Source organism: Henckelia pumila, unplaced genomic scaffold (assembly GCF_033568475.1).
Source record: "Henckelia pumila isolate YLH828 unplaced genomic scaffold, ASM3356847v2 CTG_298:::fragment_3, whole genome shotgun sequence".
Taxonomy (NCBI): Eukaryota; Viridiplantae; Streptophyta; class Magnoliopsida; order Lamiales; family Gesneriaceae; genus Henckelia; species Henckelia pumila.
Window position 1 is genome coordinate 466,494 of NW_027331797.1, and position 15,946 is coordinate 482,439.

The 15,946-nt window shown below is 38.8% G+C and overlaps 3 protein-coding genes across 3 annotated transcripts; 1 reads left to right on the forward strand and 2 right to left on the reverse strand.

The window, feature by feature from the left end:
• Positions 1 to 4,848: 4,848 nt before the first annotated feature.
• Positions 4,849 to 7,920, reverse strand: LOC140870956 (pentatricopeptide repeat-containing protein At4g17616). The gene is made up of 2 exons (XM_073273381.1): positions 7,603 to 7,920; positions 4,849 to 7,410 (listed from the first exon to the last, which is right to left on the reverse strand). Exon 2 carries the CDS (start codon positions 7,244 to 7,246, stop codon positions 5,129 to 5,131), a length of 2,118 nt encoding a protein of 705 aa, XP_073129482.1. The 5' UTR covers positions 7,247 to 7,410; positions 7,603 to 7,920; the 3' UTR covers positions 4,849 to 5,128.
• A 608-nt stretch (positions 7,921 to 8,528) lies between these two features.
• Positions 8,529 to 9,217, forward strand: LOC140870927 (early nodulin-93-like). The gene is made up of 4 exons (XM_073273337.1): positions 8,529 to 8,625; positions 8,790 to 8,851; positions 8,930 to 9,005; positions 9,082 to 9,217. The coding sequence occupies exons 1-4, from the start codon at positions 8,571 to 8,573 to the stop codon at positions 9,165 to 9,167; spliced, it is 279 nt and encodes a 92-aa protein (XP_073129438.1). The 5' UTR covers positions 8,529 to 8,570; the 3' UTR covers positions 9,168 to 9,217.
• Positions 9,218 to 9,284: 67 nt separating this feature from the next.
• LOC140870926 (uncharacterized) lies at positions 9,285 to 13,077 on the reverse strand. Its single transcript, XM_073273336.1, has 2 exons — positions 10,312 to 13,077; positions 9,285 to 9,870 (listed from the first exon to the last, which is right to left on the reverse strand). The coding sequence occupies exons 1-2, from the start codon at positions 12,944 to 12,946 to the stop codon at positions 9,419 to 9,421; spliced, it is 3,087 nt and encodes a 1,028-aa protein (XP_073129437.1). The 5' UTR covers positions 12,947 to 13,077; the 3' UTR covers positions 9,285 to 9,418.
• Positions 13,078 to 15,946: the final 2,869 nt, after the last annotated feature.

The following is a 15,946-nucleotide window of genomic DNA, read 5'->3' on the forward strand; positions in this document are numbered from 1 at the left end:
CTCTTGTTACGATATTGGGGGCGGTGCAGACTATGAAATGCGTCTAGCGTTACGAAGGGTGGATATTCCGGGTTTCGATGGGGTCGATCCTCGGGCTTGGCTCGGCCGAGCGGAGTTATATTTCGAGCTTCATGATACGCCGTTGCATAATCGCCTCAAGCTTGCCCTCATGCACATGGAGGGACCAGCATATCACTGGTTCCAGTGGCTTCGCATGAAGATCCCGAACCTCACTTGGGACAGATTTTCACATGAGTTGATTCGCCGTTATGGAGGGAGGAAAGCGGCGAACCCTTTTGTTTTACTTTCTTCCCTCAAGCAAGATACCCAGTCGGTCGAAGCGTACATTGAACAGTTTGAGATATTACTGGCTCAGGTGGGTGATCTACCGGAGGATCAGTGTTTGGGATATTTTCTGTCGGGATTGCGTGAGGAAATCAATCGGCGGATGGGCATCCACGATCCTCGCACTATCTTGAAGGCGATGGATTTGGCTCGGGCCATTGAAGAAGAGGTATTTGGGAATCAGGGGCAGTATCGCATTGGGCCGGCAGCCATGGGTGTCCGATCAAACAAAGGGGGAGATCTATGGGATGGGCCTTCGGGCCGTTCTCCACCATGGGACAGAGACAAATATAGGCCCAATACTAATTTGGGCCACAACCCAAAATATGAGAAAGGAGGAGGATCGCTGAATCAGAAAACCCAGACCCATTACTCTTTCGATGTCCCTCGACAATCATCTACCGGGGGCGAAGCAACGTTTGGTGATCGTGGCAGCGTAGTCAAGGGTGAGAATCTAAAACCACGAGAAGGCAAAATTGTTTCACACCAAGAATATATACATCGTCGTGATAAAGGGTTGTGTTTCAGATGTGGCAAGCCGTTTCATCCTCTACATAAATGCGCTCACAAAGCCCTACGCGTAACACTTTTGGCCGAGGATGAAGAAGAAACCGAGTTGGACGAAGCGCAGCAGATGACAGGTACGACGGGGAGTGAGGCTAAAATCGAACGTCACAAAGAGTATGGAACTATGGAATTACCATTATTTTCGGTGATGATCGACAGTAGTGCTAGCCACAATTTTGTCTCCAGAAAATTGGTTGAGAAAATGGGGCTTCCCATTGATGATTCAGTGCGTTTTGGGGTTCTACTGGGTAACGGGTGCCGTGTAGATTGTCAAGGGGTTTGTCCTCAGTTAGGGGTGGATCTTGAGGCGTGCAAACTGACAGTCCTCGGGTATTTGTTTGAGTTGGGTGGCGTGGATGTGATTCTCGGGATCGATTGGTTACGAACTTTGGGAGATGTTATGGTGAATTGGGGACAGATGAGAATGCAGTTTCAGCAAGGAGGGCAGGATGTGATATTACAAGGGGATCCGACACTTCAACGTTCTGTGGTCTCTCTTCGTTCCATTACTAAGACCATAGATGTTGCATTTTGTGTTGCTTTGTACTCCATGCACCACCAGGGGGCTGCTGGTTTAGCAGTGGAGTCTGAGACGGTTCAATCAGTTGTGGTCCAACATCTATTACAGCAGTATGCCAAAGTGTTTGTCGAACCTAAGGGCTTACCCCCGGAGAGGAGGCACAACCATACCATCCAAATTAAGGAGGGCTGCGGGCCTACCCAGGTACGACCTTATAGATACGCTCACTGCCAGAAAGATGAGATTGAAAGGTTGGTGGCAGAGATGCTTGCAGCTGGCGTTATACAACCAAGCCAAAGTCCTTATTCTAGCTCAGTAATCCTCGTCAAAAAGAAATATGGGAGTTGGAGGTTTTGTGTAGATTACAGGGCATTAAATGAAATCACCATTTCCGACAAATTTCCTATTTCGGTGATTGATGAGCTAATGGATGAATTGCATGGGGCGGTGTATTTTTCAAAACTGGACTTACGATCGGGTTACCATCAAATCAGGGTCAAGCCCGCTGACATACCTAAAACAGCATTTCGCACTCATATGGGACATTACGAATTCCTTGTAATGCCCTTCGGGCTGAAAAACGCCCCCTCAACATTCCAAGCCACAATGAATGAGGTATTGCAACCTTATTTGAGGAAGTTCGTATTGGTTTTCTTTGATGATATTTTGATTTACAGCAAAGGATGGGATGAACATTTGATTCATCTTGAAACGGTATTGAATGTAATGTTGGAGGAGAAGCTACTGTTGAATAAGAAAAAGTGTGGGTTCGGGCTTCAGGAAGTGGAGTACCTAGGCCATATCATTTCTGCGTTGGGCGTAGCAGTTGATCCACGCAAAGTCGACAGTATCCGCACGTGGCCGCGACCTCTAAATGTGAAGGGGGTGCGAGGATTTTTGGGTTTAACATGGTATTACCGCAAATTCATCAGGAATTATGGGAAGATAGCGAAACCTCTAACGGACTTACTCAAAAAGAATAATTTCGGATGGAGCGACGAAGCGGAGCGGGCTTTTGAAGAGCTAAAAGAAGTGCTTAGTGCCACCCCTGTGCTACAGCTGCCCAACTTTGAGAAAGATTTTGTAATTGAATGTGATGCTTCAGGAAGGGGCATTGGGGCTGTTCTTTCTCAAGATGGAAAACCTTTGGCTTTTTACAGCAAAGCGTTGGCAGAACGAGCATTGGCCAAATCCACGTATGAAAAAGAATTGATGGCCCTGGTCTTGGCTATTCAACATTGGCGTCCTTATTTGTTGGGTCGCAAGTTCGTGGTGATGACCGACCATAAGTCATTACGATCCTTGCTTCATCAACGAATCACCACACCTAACCAACAACATTGGTTGGCCAAATTGATGGGCTATGAATTTGAGATTAAGTACAAGGCGGGAGTGCACAATGGGGCAGCGGATGCATTGTCTAGGAGAGAAGAGACGACGGAGTTATGTAATGTGTCACTGCCATTCTGGGTGGAGTTTGAGGGGCTGCGCCAGGCAGTACATCAGGATCCCGTGTTACAACAGGTGATGAAGAGGGTGGGTTCAACCACCGATGCCATTGGACCCTATACGCTGGTCAATGGAAATTTGCTCCACAAAGGAAGAATGGTGTTACCTAAGGGGTCTATTTGGGTCCAGAAGATATTGGAAGAGTGTCATACTACACCATCGGGGGGCCATTCCGGTGGGTTGCGTACACTAAAACGGGTGGCAGGAAATTTCTATTGGGAGGGAATGAAGGCATATGTTCTTAAAATGGTGGCGGAATGTGACATTTGTCAGAGACAAAAATACCAAGCAATGAAACCTTTCGGCTTGCTACAACCCCTTCCTATTCCAGGGGCGGTGTGGGAAGATGTATCCATGGATTTTATAGTTGGGTTACCAAAATCGCGGGGCTTTGATGTGATAATGGTGGTGGTGGACAGGTTATCCAAATACAGCCACTTCATCTTGCTCAAACACCCCTTCAATGCTAAAGGAGTGGCAGAACATTTTATCAAGGAAATTGTTCGTTTACATGGGGTCCCTCGATCTATTGTGAGTGATCGAGATCCTATTTTCATGAGCTCTTTTTGGACAGAATTATTCAGATTGTATGGCACGAAATTGGCGATGAGTTCGGCCTACCACCCAGAATCGGATGGCCAAACGGAAGTGTTGAACCGGTGCCTTGAGACATACTTAAGATGCTTCTCATCTGAGCAACCCAAAGCATGGGCTCTCTGGGTGCCCTGGGCAGAGTATTGGTATAATACTACCTATCATATTTCGGCCGGAATGACACCCTTTATGGCAGTGTATGGGAGATAACCCCCTGTGCTCACACAGTTTCTATCTGGGGAGAAGAAGGTGGCAGCGGTGGGGCAAGAGTTGCGTGATCGAGATGAGGTTTTACGGCACCTCAAATATAATCTACAGCGGGCTCAAAACAGTATGACCAAATATGCCAATGCTCGAAGGACAAATATGACATTCCAGGTAGGTGACTTGGTTTATTTGAAGCTGAGACCTCATAGGCAGCAATCGGTGTGTAAGAGGGTGTTTCAGAAATTAGCTCCCCGGTATTATGGACCTTTTAAAGTATTGGCAAAGGTGGGCAGTATGGCTTACAAGCTGCAGCTACCGGTGGAGTCCAAGGTTCATCCGGTGTTCCATGTGTCGTTGTTAAAACAAGCAGTTGGGACGGGGCATACACTGCAGGAACTTCCGCGGGGGTTGGAGACAGATTTCATTATGGGTTTTGAACCCCACAAAGTATTGTCCACCAGGACTAAGAAAGTGGGCGCTGAAGACAAGTTGCAAGTACTCGTTGAATGGAAAGATAAAGCTGCAGACGACGCAACATGGGAGGATGCAGAAGAAATGGCAATTCAGTTTCCTCACTTTAGCCTTGAGGACAAGGCTAATTTGAAGGGAGAGGGTATTGTTAGGGACCTGGAGGACCAACCCAAGCCCAATATCAAGTTTGTTTATACTAGAAGGCATAAAAAGCCCATTTAGTTAACACGTGTTTAGGGAAAAATATAAAAGTCAGCATGAGGATGACGTTGAGTTAGTTATGAAATATTTTGATATGTACTAGCTTGGCTAGAGGGTTACAGATTCCAAATCTGGGAGATCTTTGTTCTTCAGAATCATTATATTTTAATATAATTACTTCCATTATTGTTCCATCTCTTCTTTGTTATTGCTATTGTTGGTAATCAGTGAACCAGCCTAACAAAAATCAAGATTGATTAAATGTTGCAAGCTTATGGTTAAAGTAATTGGCCTTCCAGAAACCAAATGTGTGCTCATAGTGAACTATAGAGACTTGGTCTGTTACCTGAGTTCGTGATCACCATTCCTCCCACTATCCAACAATGTTATTATTGCTTTCAGTGTAAAATGTGCTTGAACAAGTTTGCAATTTGGCCGTTAAATTTAATCGATTGCATAACACCAAAAAAAAAAAAAAAAAGTTAGGCCAATACAAATGACTACTTATTTTTAGTTACCACACTTTATGGTCAGGTATAATAAAAATTCCCCCGGCCGGCCCCATAATGATGATACCCAAGAAATGATACGTATATGGTAATTATCTGGCTGCAAAAAGCACAAGGATCTTACATCAAGTGCTCATTACCACATGAAGGATGATAAAAAATAGCCCACAATGACTGATATTTTATTCAAAATTTCCTGTGGATTTCAACTAATTCCAACCCATTTTCTAAATGCCTGAACATACTCAATCCTCCGGCTCTGAACCTCATTTTTAGCATCAGACATTGTTAATCTTCGATAAAGATCCCTGTGAAACATCAAGAACTCTGCTTTGTAGTTCCACTTATCTAGGTACATGCTATTCTTTGACATAAATCCAATGAGCTCCATGACCCTTTCGAAATAGCCACCCCGAATAAAATTTAACAACAATAGCTCGTAAAGATCTCTGTTATATACTGTATTCTGATTCGACATCCTCTTCTTGATATCACCCCATAAGATTGTGATTTCACGATACATTCCCAACGAAGAATATCCACAAATCATATAGAAAAAAGTTGATGTGGTGGGCTGGATGTTCATATCTTGCAGTTTACGGTATGCCATTATGGCATCTCCTATCATTTTGGCCTTTGTGAAGAAGTAAATAGACGAATTATACTCATGCACCATTAGGAAAACCGGTCGATCCTCTAGTCTTATACTATTGGCAATGGATGCTGCTAAATCTGATTCAAAGAATGAAGTGGCCTCTTTAAAAAATGCAGCCCTGGTTTCTTCGGACTTACTAGAAATATCCGAGGAGAAAACCATAGTATCAGAAACATTTATATCAGGGCAGATCCTCTTGATTTGCCTTACTAGTCCTTCTGCTTCTTTGAACATATTTTTATCGTAATAAGCCATCAAAAGTGAAGTATACGAATCTTTGCATACAGGATAATTTTCAGATTTCAAATCTTCCAAAATATCATGAGCTGTCTCAAGCCATCCCAAATGAATACAAAAACGGATTAGATTCGAACAAAAAGTGCTGTTTTCAGATGAAACTAACATATCCTGAATCCGAATGAGGAGCTTCGAGAGCTCATTAATTCTCCCACTTATCTTATATCCTATGATGAGCATAGCCAACCCTTTATTGCTGAGAACAAATTTTCCGTTCTTATGCATGATAAACTCTTCTTTGCCATCTACTTTACAAACAGAATCCATGTTTACTTGAACGGGTACAAACTGAAGTCTCAACTCCTTTTTGATATTGTCTGAAGCAATTGAGACGGTACATACCTTATGTAGTGCCCTCTCACCATTTTGAGTCGGATTTGAGTCATTTGACTTGCGACGTCCAGAAATGTCCAGCAAGAGAGCAGAAGCAGCATCAATGTCATTGAATTTAAAATTCAAGCTCAGCAGACAGTCATAAAACTGCTGATAATGGCGGATCAAAGTGACTGGAACTGCGTCAATATAGTTCTTGAATTTCTTTAACTCGTCTCTCATGCCATTGATTTCATGGATCCGGGCAATAATAACAAGAGTTTGAGAATCCGCAACAACTCCTATTTTTGGCATCAGCTCAATAATCTGCTGACCCTTTAAAGGTGATCCAAACCTCATACAAGCATCAAGAACGAGGTTAAAAATGGTCGCGTTGGGCTTTGTCAACTCTGTTTGAGGTGATTTACTGAAATTTAACTTCTGAAAACAATCACAAATTTCACCTAAAATATTTGCAGCTAAAAGAGTTCCAACTTGCGTCTTCACTAAATGTAGAACGACCGTTTGTAATACATCAAGTGATGGTAGATTTTTTTTCTCTAACATCAGTCTAAAAATGGTAGAGGCTCGAACAGGAATTTGAGACCTTGCCAAAGAAAGCACGAGCTTCGTCATCAAGTCAGGATGCAGGGAAATTTTCTTCTCTGTCGAAATAGAAAGAACTAAATCAAAAGCTCTACGAAGGCATTTAGACTCAGTTGAATAAGACAATTCGGTTATCAGATTGGACACAAGAATCTGGCCGGGGAAACCATACAGGCGCTTGAAATCCTGGTAAGTTTTCCACGCCTCATCTAGTTGACGCTCTTTCAAAGCCCCTTCAAGCTTTCGCATCAAAATGGAGTCAGATGATCCTTTCAACCGTAGCTTTTCTGGCTTTGCACCAATAATAGATAAATAGCGGGAAAATGGATTTCCATAAAGTTTACTATACCCACCCAACAGCTGAAAATATCTATAACAATGGCTGGATGCAAATTTTCCACCAAATATCAAACCCAGGACTCCCCTATGGCTAACTCTGATTGAGGTTAGCATCGTAAGTTAAGGCAAAAATGCCAACCAACATATTCATTACAATAATATAATCCAAGTATAATGATTAAGGAGCTTCCCTAGCTCCATTAGCAGCAACATTTTCTGCTAACATCATTTCACCATCAGTATTCTGAAGTCCATATGTAGACTCTCACACAGCAAACCTAAAACAAGAGTAAATTCAAGTAAATGGACAGCAATTTGAGTCACTCAGAAAAAATCGATAAACCATAAACTTTCTCTATATCCCTCAAACAGAAACAAGTACTGGGATTTTGATTTTCCCCAAAAAATATATATATATAATAATAATAAGAGAGAGGGAGGCAAAAAAGAAGAAGAAGAAGAAGTGGAACCAAAAGGTGCCGTTTTTAGCAGGCTCCCTCCATCTCCATTAACAAAGCTTTACTTCCCATCACCAGATCCTCCTCGCGAACCCAATTTCATTCTGAGCTGCCGATTACACTCTGTACTGTTTTCAATAAATTTTCCAACTCCAATTTTCACACTGAAGTTTGTTCTCATAGAACACGAGAAAATCAAGGGATTATAGAAACGAGGGACGCGTCGAAAAGAATATTTTTATATAAAAATTAATATATTTGTATGATTAAAAAAAAGTAATTTTTTAAATGTAAAATTGATATGTTTTTTATGAATCACTCGGATATGAGATCTCGAAAAATTGATGTGATCTTTTCTAATGAATATTTATGATTAAGAAGTAATCTATTATGGTTTTGAGTTTATGTATGCTAGATCTCGTTTCAATTATTATAATAATTCAGATTTCAATAATTTGTAAGGTAAGTCCATAATTTATCTGTATTTCTTGAAAAATGACTCAAAATTTAAATTTCCGAAAACATTTCTTCATGGAGTAACACTCCTGTGCAACGGTCTCATTCGTGAGACGGGTCAACCCTATCCATATTTATAATAATAAGTAATACTTTTGACATAAAATGTAATATTTTTTAATGGATAACCCATATAAGAGACCCGTCACACGAATATGACCCGTGCAACGGTTGCATACAAGTGTTTGCCTTCTTTTCATGCTATATAAAATTTTACCCAAAAAGAGGTAAAGGAATGAAATCAGGAGCATTAGTGAAGTAAATTGATCAAGTTAAAGGTGTCTACGGTAGGGAGAGACTTGTGTTATTGCCAACACTTGACACCATCCATTGATTTATCATCTTCATATCTTTTGCTAAACTTTCCACTTATTTTATGTGCTAATTATTATTTCACACCTTTTTTTTTCCTAATCAATTTCTTTGAACTTAACAGTGATTAAGGAAAGAAAACACAAACAAGCATGACATCCTCGAGCAAAGAAGACAAGATTATAACGGCCCAAAATTGCGTTCAAGGTACAAATACATATCGTATGTTGTTTCATATATTACACATATATCAATAATGTTTAAAAATTTATATTTTTCTCACCGAATTATTATGATTATTATTTTTGGTGTCAAGAATTCATTCTAACAAAACGATTTATTGGATGTGAATGTTTTGCATGAATTTGCAGCTGGTTGGCAGGCTGGATTCAAGGCAGCTTGCTTTACATGTGTAGCCACTGCTATACCTACAGTAAGTGGATTTCACCTGTCTCGATTTCAAATAACACGCTTTTAAGAAACGTGGATATTTGAGCCATGCACAATGCAGTTGACTGCAGTTCGTACAATTCCCTGGGCCAAGGCAAGCATAAATTACACTGGTCAAGCTCTCATAATCTGTGGAGGTACATTTACTTCATTTTGGGTTTTCATTATGCATTCATTTTTTTAAAAAAAATATATATTTTGGATAATTTACAGCATCAATTGCTGCCTTCTTCATCAATGCTGACAAAACCATCCTCGAGGGAGCAAAGAAGAATGCTCGATACGATATGAAGCCCTGAGAACACATGTTGATGCATAAGATTCTAATGCAGTTTTGATCTATCGAATGGTTTCCTTTTTCTTGATAATTAATTAATTGCTGTAATTTGCCTGTTTTCCTTGTGATTGAACTCGGGAAAATAATATTTACAGGATTTCTTGAATATTCGATATAAAAACTCAAGTATACATCTAAATCCTTGAAAATGCGCTACTACTACAATCCACAGGGTATTTTTTTGTATTCGCTATCTAATGTACACAAGTATTATTACACAAGGCTCACCAAACTATTGTCGCTTAAATCCATGAGCTTCTTCGAATGACACCTATAGCTTCTTAGATACTTGTCATCTTGAAGAAGGGGTGCCGCATCATACTCTTTTCCCGCCTTCGTTCCGTCGTAAACCTCCAGAGATCTACACCGATGGAGAATCTGAACGACCTCTTTCATTGAAGGCCTGTTTCTAGGCAATGCATTGGTGCAAATGAGCCCCAGTTTATAAACAGTTGTCATATCTTCCAAGTAGTGTTCTACTTGAAGCTCCGTGTCTAAAGCATCGGTAATTGGCTTTTCTTCTCCGTAGTGCCTCCACGCCCATTCGGCAAGGCTTGTGTGCTCCTCTCCACAGTTAGGTTCTCGTCCGGTGACCAGTTCCAACAGCACGACGCCAAAGCTATATACATCAACCTTCTCGTTTACTTTGCTTGTATAGGCGTACTCTGTGAAAAGAAGTGACATATAGTTAGATGGTACATAGAGGCGAGTCTACGCGGTCAGAAAGGAGCTAGCATTATATATAGTGTATGATCCCATGCTTGTCACTGTCTGTATAAAAACCTATTAGCTGATAAGAACAACAAAACTCGAAAATCGTAGCCAAAGATACATGTTTCTATAGTTGTGCCACATAGTCATTTAGATGAGACCCCAAAAATGGTACTACATTGTAAGTCATCTGAATCAAATTTGTGATATTTACTGTGCATTAATCGTAACACTGAGGCACTGCACAAAATCCATAGCTAATAGTTACATTGCAACTCTAATCCCATTGAGTATATCGCAACCAAATCGCATGCTTGATCACATAGCTACTCAAGAGTGTAGCTAGATAGGGGGCAAAGTTGGTTTCTAACACTTTGTATAGCATTATTTATTACCTGGGGCAATGTAACCAAATGAGCCAGCAACAGCAGACATGGTGTTAGGCTGATCTCTCTTGGTCAGACTCTTAGCAAGCCCGAAATCAGCAATTTTCGCGTTGAAATCAGAATCCAACAAAATGTTGCTCGATTTTACATCACGATGAATGATCGGTGGTGTGCAGTCGTGATGCATGTACGCAAGGCCCTGTGCAGCTCCAGTCGCGATTCTTAACCTTGCTGGCCAATCCAAGGCAATGTTGTGGACAGAAGAATCGAGAGATAAGGCTTTCCGTTTCTTCCCATGTAGCCATCTATCGAGACTCAGATTCTCCAAGTACTCGTACACAAGAAGTTTCGAATCATCACTGGAGATGCAACACAAGAGCTTCACGATATTCGAATGACGTACAGAGCCAAGAATTTGAATCTCAGCCAAAAATTCTTTCTCCAGCAGATGATTCAACTTCCTGTCGCTCCAAATCCTCTTCACAGCAACAGATTCACCATCTCGATCAACCGAAACTTTGTACACTTTACCTGACCCACCGCTTCCAATCATATTGCTTTCAGTCAAGTTTGAAAGAATATTGATTTCAGAGAAATACAACCTCTGGAATGAGGTTAGTTTCCACGTTGCAAGGTCACGTTTGACCTTCTTTCTTCTGTAGTCTCTAACCAAGAACAGGGTCATCAAAATGGTGATCAAGAAAAGTGCAACAGCCAGAACTAGAACCACAGCAAGAAATCTTGTTGACATTTTCTTGGTTTCTTGGAATTTGGGGTAGCATTTGGGAAGATTGGAGATTGAATTGGAGGCACAAAGATCAGGATTGTCCAAGAAACTGTTTCCATAAGCCATGTTATCAAATTCACGTGGGATGGCACCGTTTAGTTGGTTAGAAGACACGTTAAGAGATATGAGCTTCAAATTGCCTAATTGAGGCGGAATTTCCCCGGAAAAATCATTCTCGGACAAGTCTAGATCAAGAAGGTCGGGTAAAGAACCCAAGCTGGAGGGAATTGGACCGGAAAGTTGGTTTCTTGAAAAATCCAATGTAGTTAAAGATTTCCACGAGATGATCTCAGGTGGGAGTCCACCAGAAAGTGAATTTCCGTCGAATTTCAGAGTTGTAAGTTGACTGAGGCCGGTTAATTCCACCGGAATGGACCCCAAAAACATATTGTCACCGGCATCAAACACAATCAAACTTTCCCAAGTCGAAATTCCGACAGGAATTCCGCCGGAAAACTTGTTGTTACGAATCTCCAACCGAGTTAAATTCCCCGCTACCCGAGTCGGGAGGCCGCCAGAAAACGAGTTATGACTCAGCATGATTTCAGTTATGTTTTGCAAAGAATAAAGCTCTAAAGGAATCTCACCTGTAAAGTTATTCCCATACAGCTGCACCGTGATGAGAGTCTGACAATTTCCGAGTGATTTCGGAATCTCTCCGGTTAAATTGTTGTGAAAAACAACCACACCAAGTAAAGAACCGCCAGAACACAAGTTTCCCGGCAAATCTCCGGTGAAAAAATTATCACTAACCTCAAAATATTCGAGATTTGAATGCACACCCATTTCACGTGGTAATAGCCCGCTTAAATTATTCCTGAAAACCCGAAAGGTCTTCAAGCTTGGCAATTTACCGATGCTTGATGGCACATCTCCATAGAATTTATTGGCGAATAAATTCAAAACCTCCAATTTTTCCAGCTTCACAAAATCTTCTGAGATCGTTCCATTCAAGTTATTCCCAGAAAGATCAAGCTCAACCATGCTCAAGGATTCGATCACTTGAGGAATGGAACCCGAAAATCTGTTATTATACAAATAAAGATAAGTCAGATTTTTCAGCAAGAACAACCCATCAGGAATTTCGCCTCCCAATTGATTCCTAGACAAATCCAAATGATTCAGACTTGACAAATTCCGGAAACTGTCCGGAATTCCGCCGTAGACGTTCGTTTCCACCATCCAAAGATACTTAATTTTCGTCAACTTTCCGAACTCCGGCGGTATCACCTCTGGCAAGAAGTCGTTATAAGCCAATCTCAGAAATTCAAGGTTCACCAAATTCGAGATTTCCTTCGGGAAACTCCCATTGAACAGATTCATATGCAAGTTCAAGACTTTCAGCTCAAGCAAATTCCCTACAGCCGGAGGAATATCTCCGGTGAAGTTGTTGGAGCTGAGATCGAGGTGTTGAAGCGAGCGGAGCCTCTCGATATCCTCCGGAATATTACCGACAAAATTGTTCTGAGAGAGGTCTAGATACTGAAGCTTCGAAAAGTTCAAAACAGCTGTGGGAAAACTTCCCGGGAGAAGATTGTAAGCGAAATTGAGAACGGTGAGGTTCTGGAGCGCAGAGATGGAGTCTGGGATGTATCCGATGAGGTCGTATTCCGCAAGTATTATTCCGGTGACGGAGCCGTCGCTGGTGCACCGAATTTCCGGCCAGTCGCAGGGGGAGGACGTGGAGTTCCATGCCTGAAGGATCTGGGGGTTGCCGAGTCCTTGTTTCAGGTCTAGGAGAGCTGCTCTTTCCGCCGGTGAGAAGTACTGTGATATTACGAAAAAGGGTAAAGAGAAGAGGACCAGGAGGATAAAAGAGAGCTGGGTTTCGGTGCCGGCGAAGGGCGGAGTCGCCATTTGATGGCTGCGGCACCGCGGGAGGTGGCGGCGGTGGGGAACGGAGGAGGAGGACAAGCTATGTTTCCTTTCGTGGTGTGAAACGAAGTTTGAAAGGAACGATGATTCACATTTATAAATTTTCTGTCGGATAATTATGTTATTTTTTTTAAAAAAAGAAGTATAAGATTGTAGATATTCTAAAAAAAATTAGGAGTTTATTAGTACAATAATTATATTGGTATAAAAAAATTGTGTGTTTGATTGTGAAAGAAATGGATAATATTGTTTTATGATAACTAATTTCATCCTAAATTATAAAATATTTTGTTTTAGCAATATAATAGAGAAGCAGAGAAGTCAACTTAGATCAAAGAGAATTAATTCTACTTGGGGGGTCCCATTCATCCTTGCACTGGAGCATATTGGATACGCTTTCTTCTAGAAAAAGTAGTGAAGTGAAGCATTTGAGATAGGAGATCAATAATTGATTTTTCCAAGCAAGAAAATTGTAAAAGTAAATATGATAGTTCGAAGTTGGCGGCGAATAAGCATAGTGTACATTAGTAAACATAGTTTAGTGTTGCAATTTTTTTTTTAAAAAAAAGGTGGGGAAAAAAAAAAAGCATACTTACATTAATAAAGAAAATATTTTGAAATTTTAGTGAAGATGATAATTTTATGGCGAAGCACCTTTTATTTGTTTAATCAGGTCGTTTTAATACTATGAAATGATCTCTTGTAATCCGTAGAGATGCCAACTGGTAATCAGACAAGTTTTTTACTAGTTAAATCTATTATAATCACATAATAACCATATTCATGACATTAAATTGGATTAGTAGGTACTGTTTAGTTTGAATGATGGTATAAGTAATATATAGATAATTAATTATATCAACCGATGTACACGCTCTGCGTATATGTAAATAATTTAATATCTAATTAAAATCATAATAAATTTGAAATTTTAATATTTTGCAAATAATATGTCGATATTAAAGAAAAGTACAATGAAATTGATTGAAATGAATCCTTAATTTTAGCAAGACATAGATAGTAGGTGGTTTTTTATAGTAGAAATGAGAAATGTAACTATATTTTTACTATTTTACCCAATAATCCATATGAAATACAATGCATGTTTGAGGGTTAAATTTGTAAATTTATATTTGTGTCATCAAACATACCAAAAGCAGTTTTTAAATGGGTATCAACTTTTATATAATAGTAAAGATAATGTAATAAAAAATAAATAAGAAATAATAGTTAATATAGTATTTGATTTGATTGATAAATTATAATTTATTTGATTTGATTGATAATTTTATATAGAAATGTTAAATGATCATTTTGTTTATTTAACAATAAATAAAATATAAATAATATTATATATAAAAGATAATATAGTAATTTAATTCAATGATGATAATATAGTAATTTAATTCAATGATTTGATTGATGTAAAATAAATTATTAATGATTTGATCGATGTAAAATTAATAATTAATAAATAGATAAATAATATGACGAGAAGAACGTGAGATTTGATGAGATAAGTTATACATATACTAATAATATTGTGTACCAAACCTTTATCAAATTTCCAGTTCTTCAATATAATTGCTGAATCTGTATTTTCTGCATGAAAATGACTAGATTCCAACAATTTGTTTATTTTATTTTAATGGAGAAAATTTATAGATTTATAACATATAACATTTAATTGTTTTTTGAAAGATTGGATTTTACTCTCCCCGGGTAGAATAGAATGCAGGCCGAAAAGAACAAACAGGATGAAAACATTGTATTTACTCCATCTCCAAATGTTCGTTCTTGGCAACTTCATTCTTTTCTTCAAGATTTGGCAAAGATACATGCACTTCCCCAACTGGGCCCATTTTCTAGAAGACAATCATGGTGCTTATTTTTTAATCTTTTTTTGGCAGCTGACTGGAAACTTCATTTACTTTTTTATTGTACACATACACGCACATGATACATTATCCCAAATTAATTTACTCCCCCCAAAAAATACAAACAAACTATCCCAAATAACAAAAAAAAATACCCACCACTCAAATAAATAAAAACTAAGAAATAAATAAAATAAAGTATATTAAAAGATTGCAATATATATATATATATATATATATATATAATTGTTTGGTACAAATGTTGTACGTGGACATGTGAAACACAAAATGTATCAATTAGGAAAATCTTAAATATAAGTAACTTAAATGACAAACAAACAACGTAAGTTTATTATCGTTATTAAGATAGTATGTGGGAGAGTTTCTAAAAAACATTTCTTAATTTTTTCTTAACAAAATTTCACAAAATATCAAATTTTTATTAAGAAAAAGTTGAAAAATATTTTCTATAAACTATCTCGAAAAAAAAAAACAAATTCATAAACGTAAATAGTATCAATATATCTTCACTATGAACAGTATCCAATATTTTTCAAAACGAAATTTAAAAACTGAATTCTGCAGGTTGCTCCAGTTACGCTACTTGAGCTTCATTAGAGATAATTGGACCCAACAAAATATTTATTTTTTGGGTAAAATTGCACAAAAAACAAAAAGTTGTAAATCGTTGACTGTATCAAAGATATGCGTCAACTACTTTAACAAAGCTTTTGGGTTACACGTATGTATGCTCTTGTTCGGTTAATACAGAATACACTCAATAAATTTAAGACCATACAAAGTTACTTTTGTCCAACAAATTTCTCCGATGATCATAATAATCATTGACCATTCAATTCTGATGGCTGCCAACCAATTAATTAGGTGGGCCAACTAAGCTTTTTAGTCAACTTTTTTTCTTTTTCTTTTTGATAAATTTTTCCCCCTTTTTCTTTAGTGACTGTACTGAGTATTTTCACACGAATCCTTGTGAGTAAATATAATATAACCAGTTTCAAAAAAAAAAAAATTTAATAATATAACCTAACGGGTAACTTCAAAGTTCAAACCCAGCCTTAAGTTACTGTCATAAAATTAGACACAG

Bases quoted from the DNA above. Each gene is read 5' to 3' on its own strand.
- LOC140870956 (XM_073273381.1), bottom strand. From the start codon at position 7,246: ATGCTAACCTCAATCAGAGTTAGCCATAGGGGAGTCCTGGGTTTGATA.
- LOC140870927 (XM_073273337.1), top strand. From the start codon at position 8,571: ATGACATCCTCGAGCAAAGAAGACAAGATTATAACGGCCCAAAATTGC. The intron at 8,852-8,929 runs GTAAGTGGATTT...TGCACAATGCAG, and splicing joins TAGCCACTGCTATACCTACA to TTGACTGCAGTTCGTACAAT. The intron at 9,006-9,081 runs GTACATTTACTT...GATAATTTACAG, and splicing joins AGCTCTCATAATCTGTGGAG to CATCAATTGCTGCCTTCTTC.
- LOC140870926 (XM_073273336.1), bottom strand. From the start codon at position 12,946: ATGGCGACTCCGCCCTTCGCCGGCACCGAAACCCAGCTCTCTTTTATC. The intron at 9,871-10,311 runs GTAATAAATAAT...TTCTTTTCACAG, and splicing joins ATTTGGTTACATTGCCCCAG to AGTACGCCTATACAAGCAAA.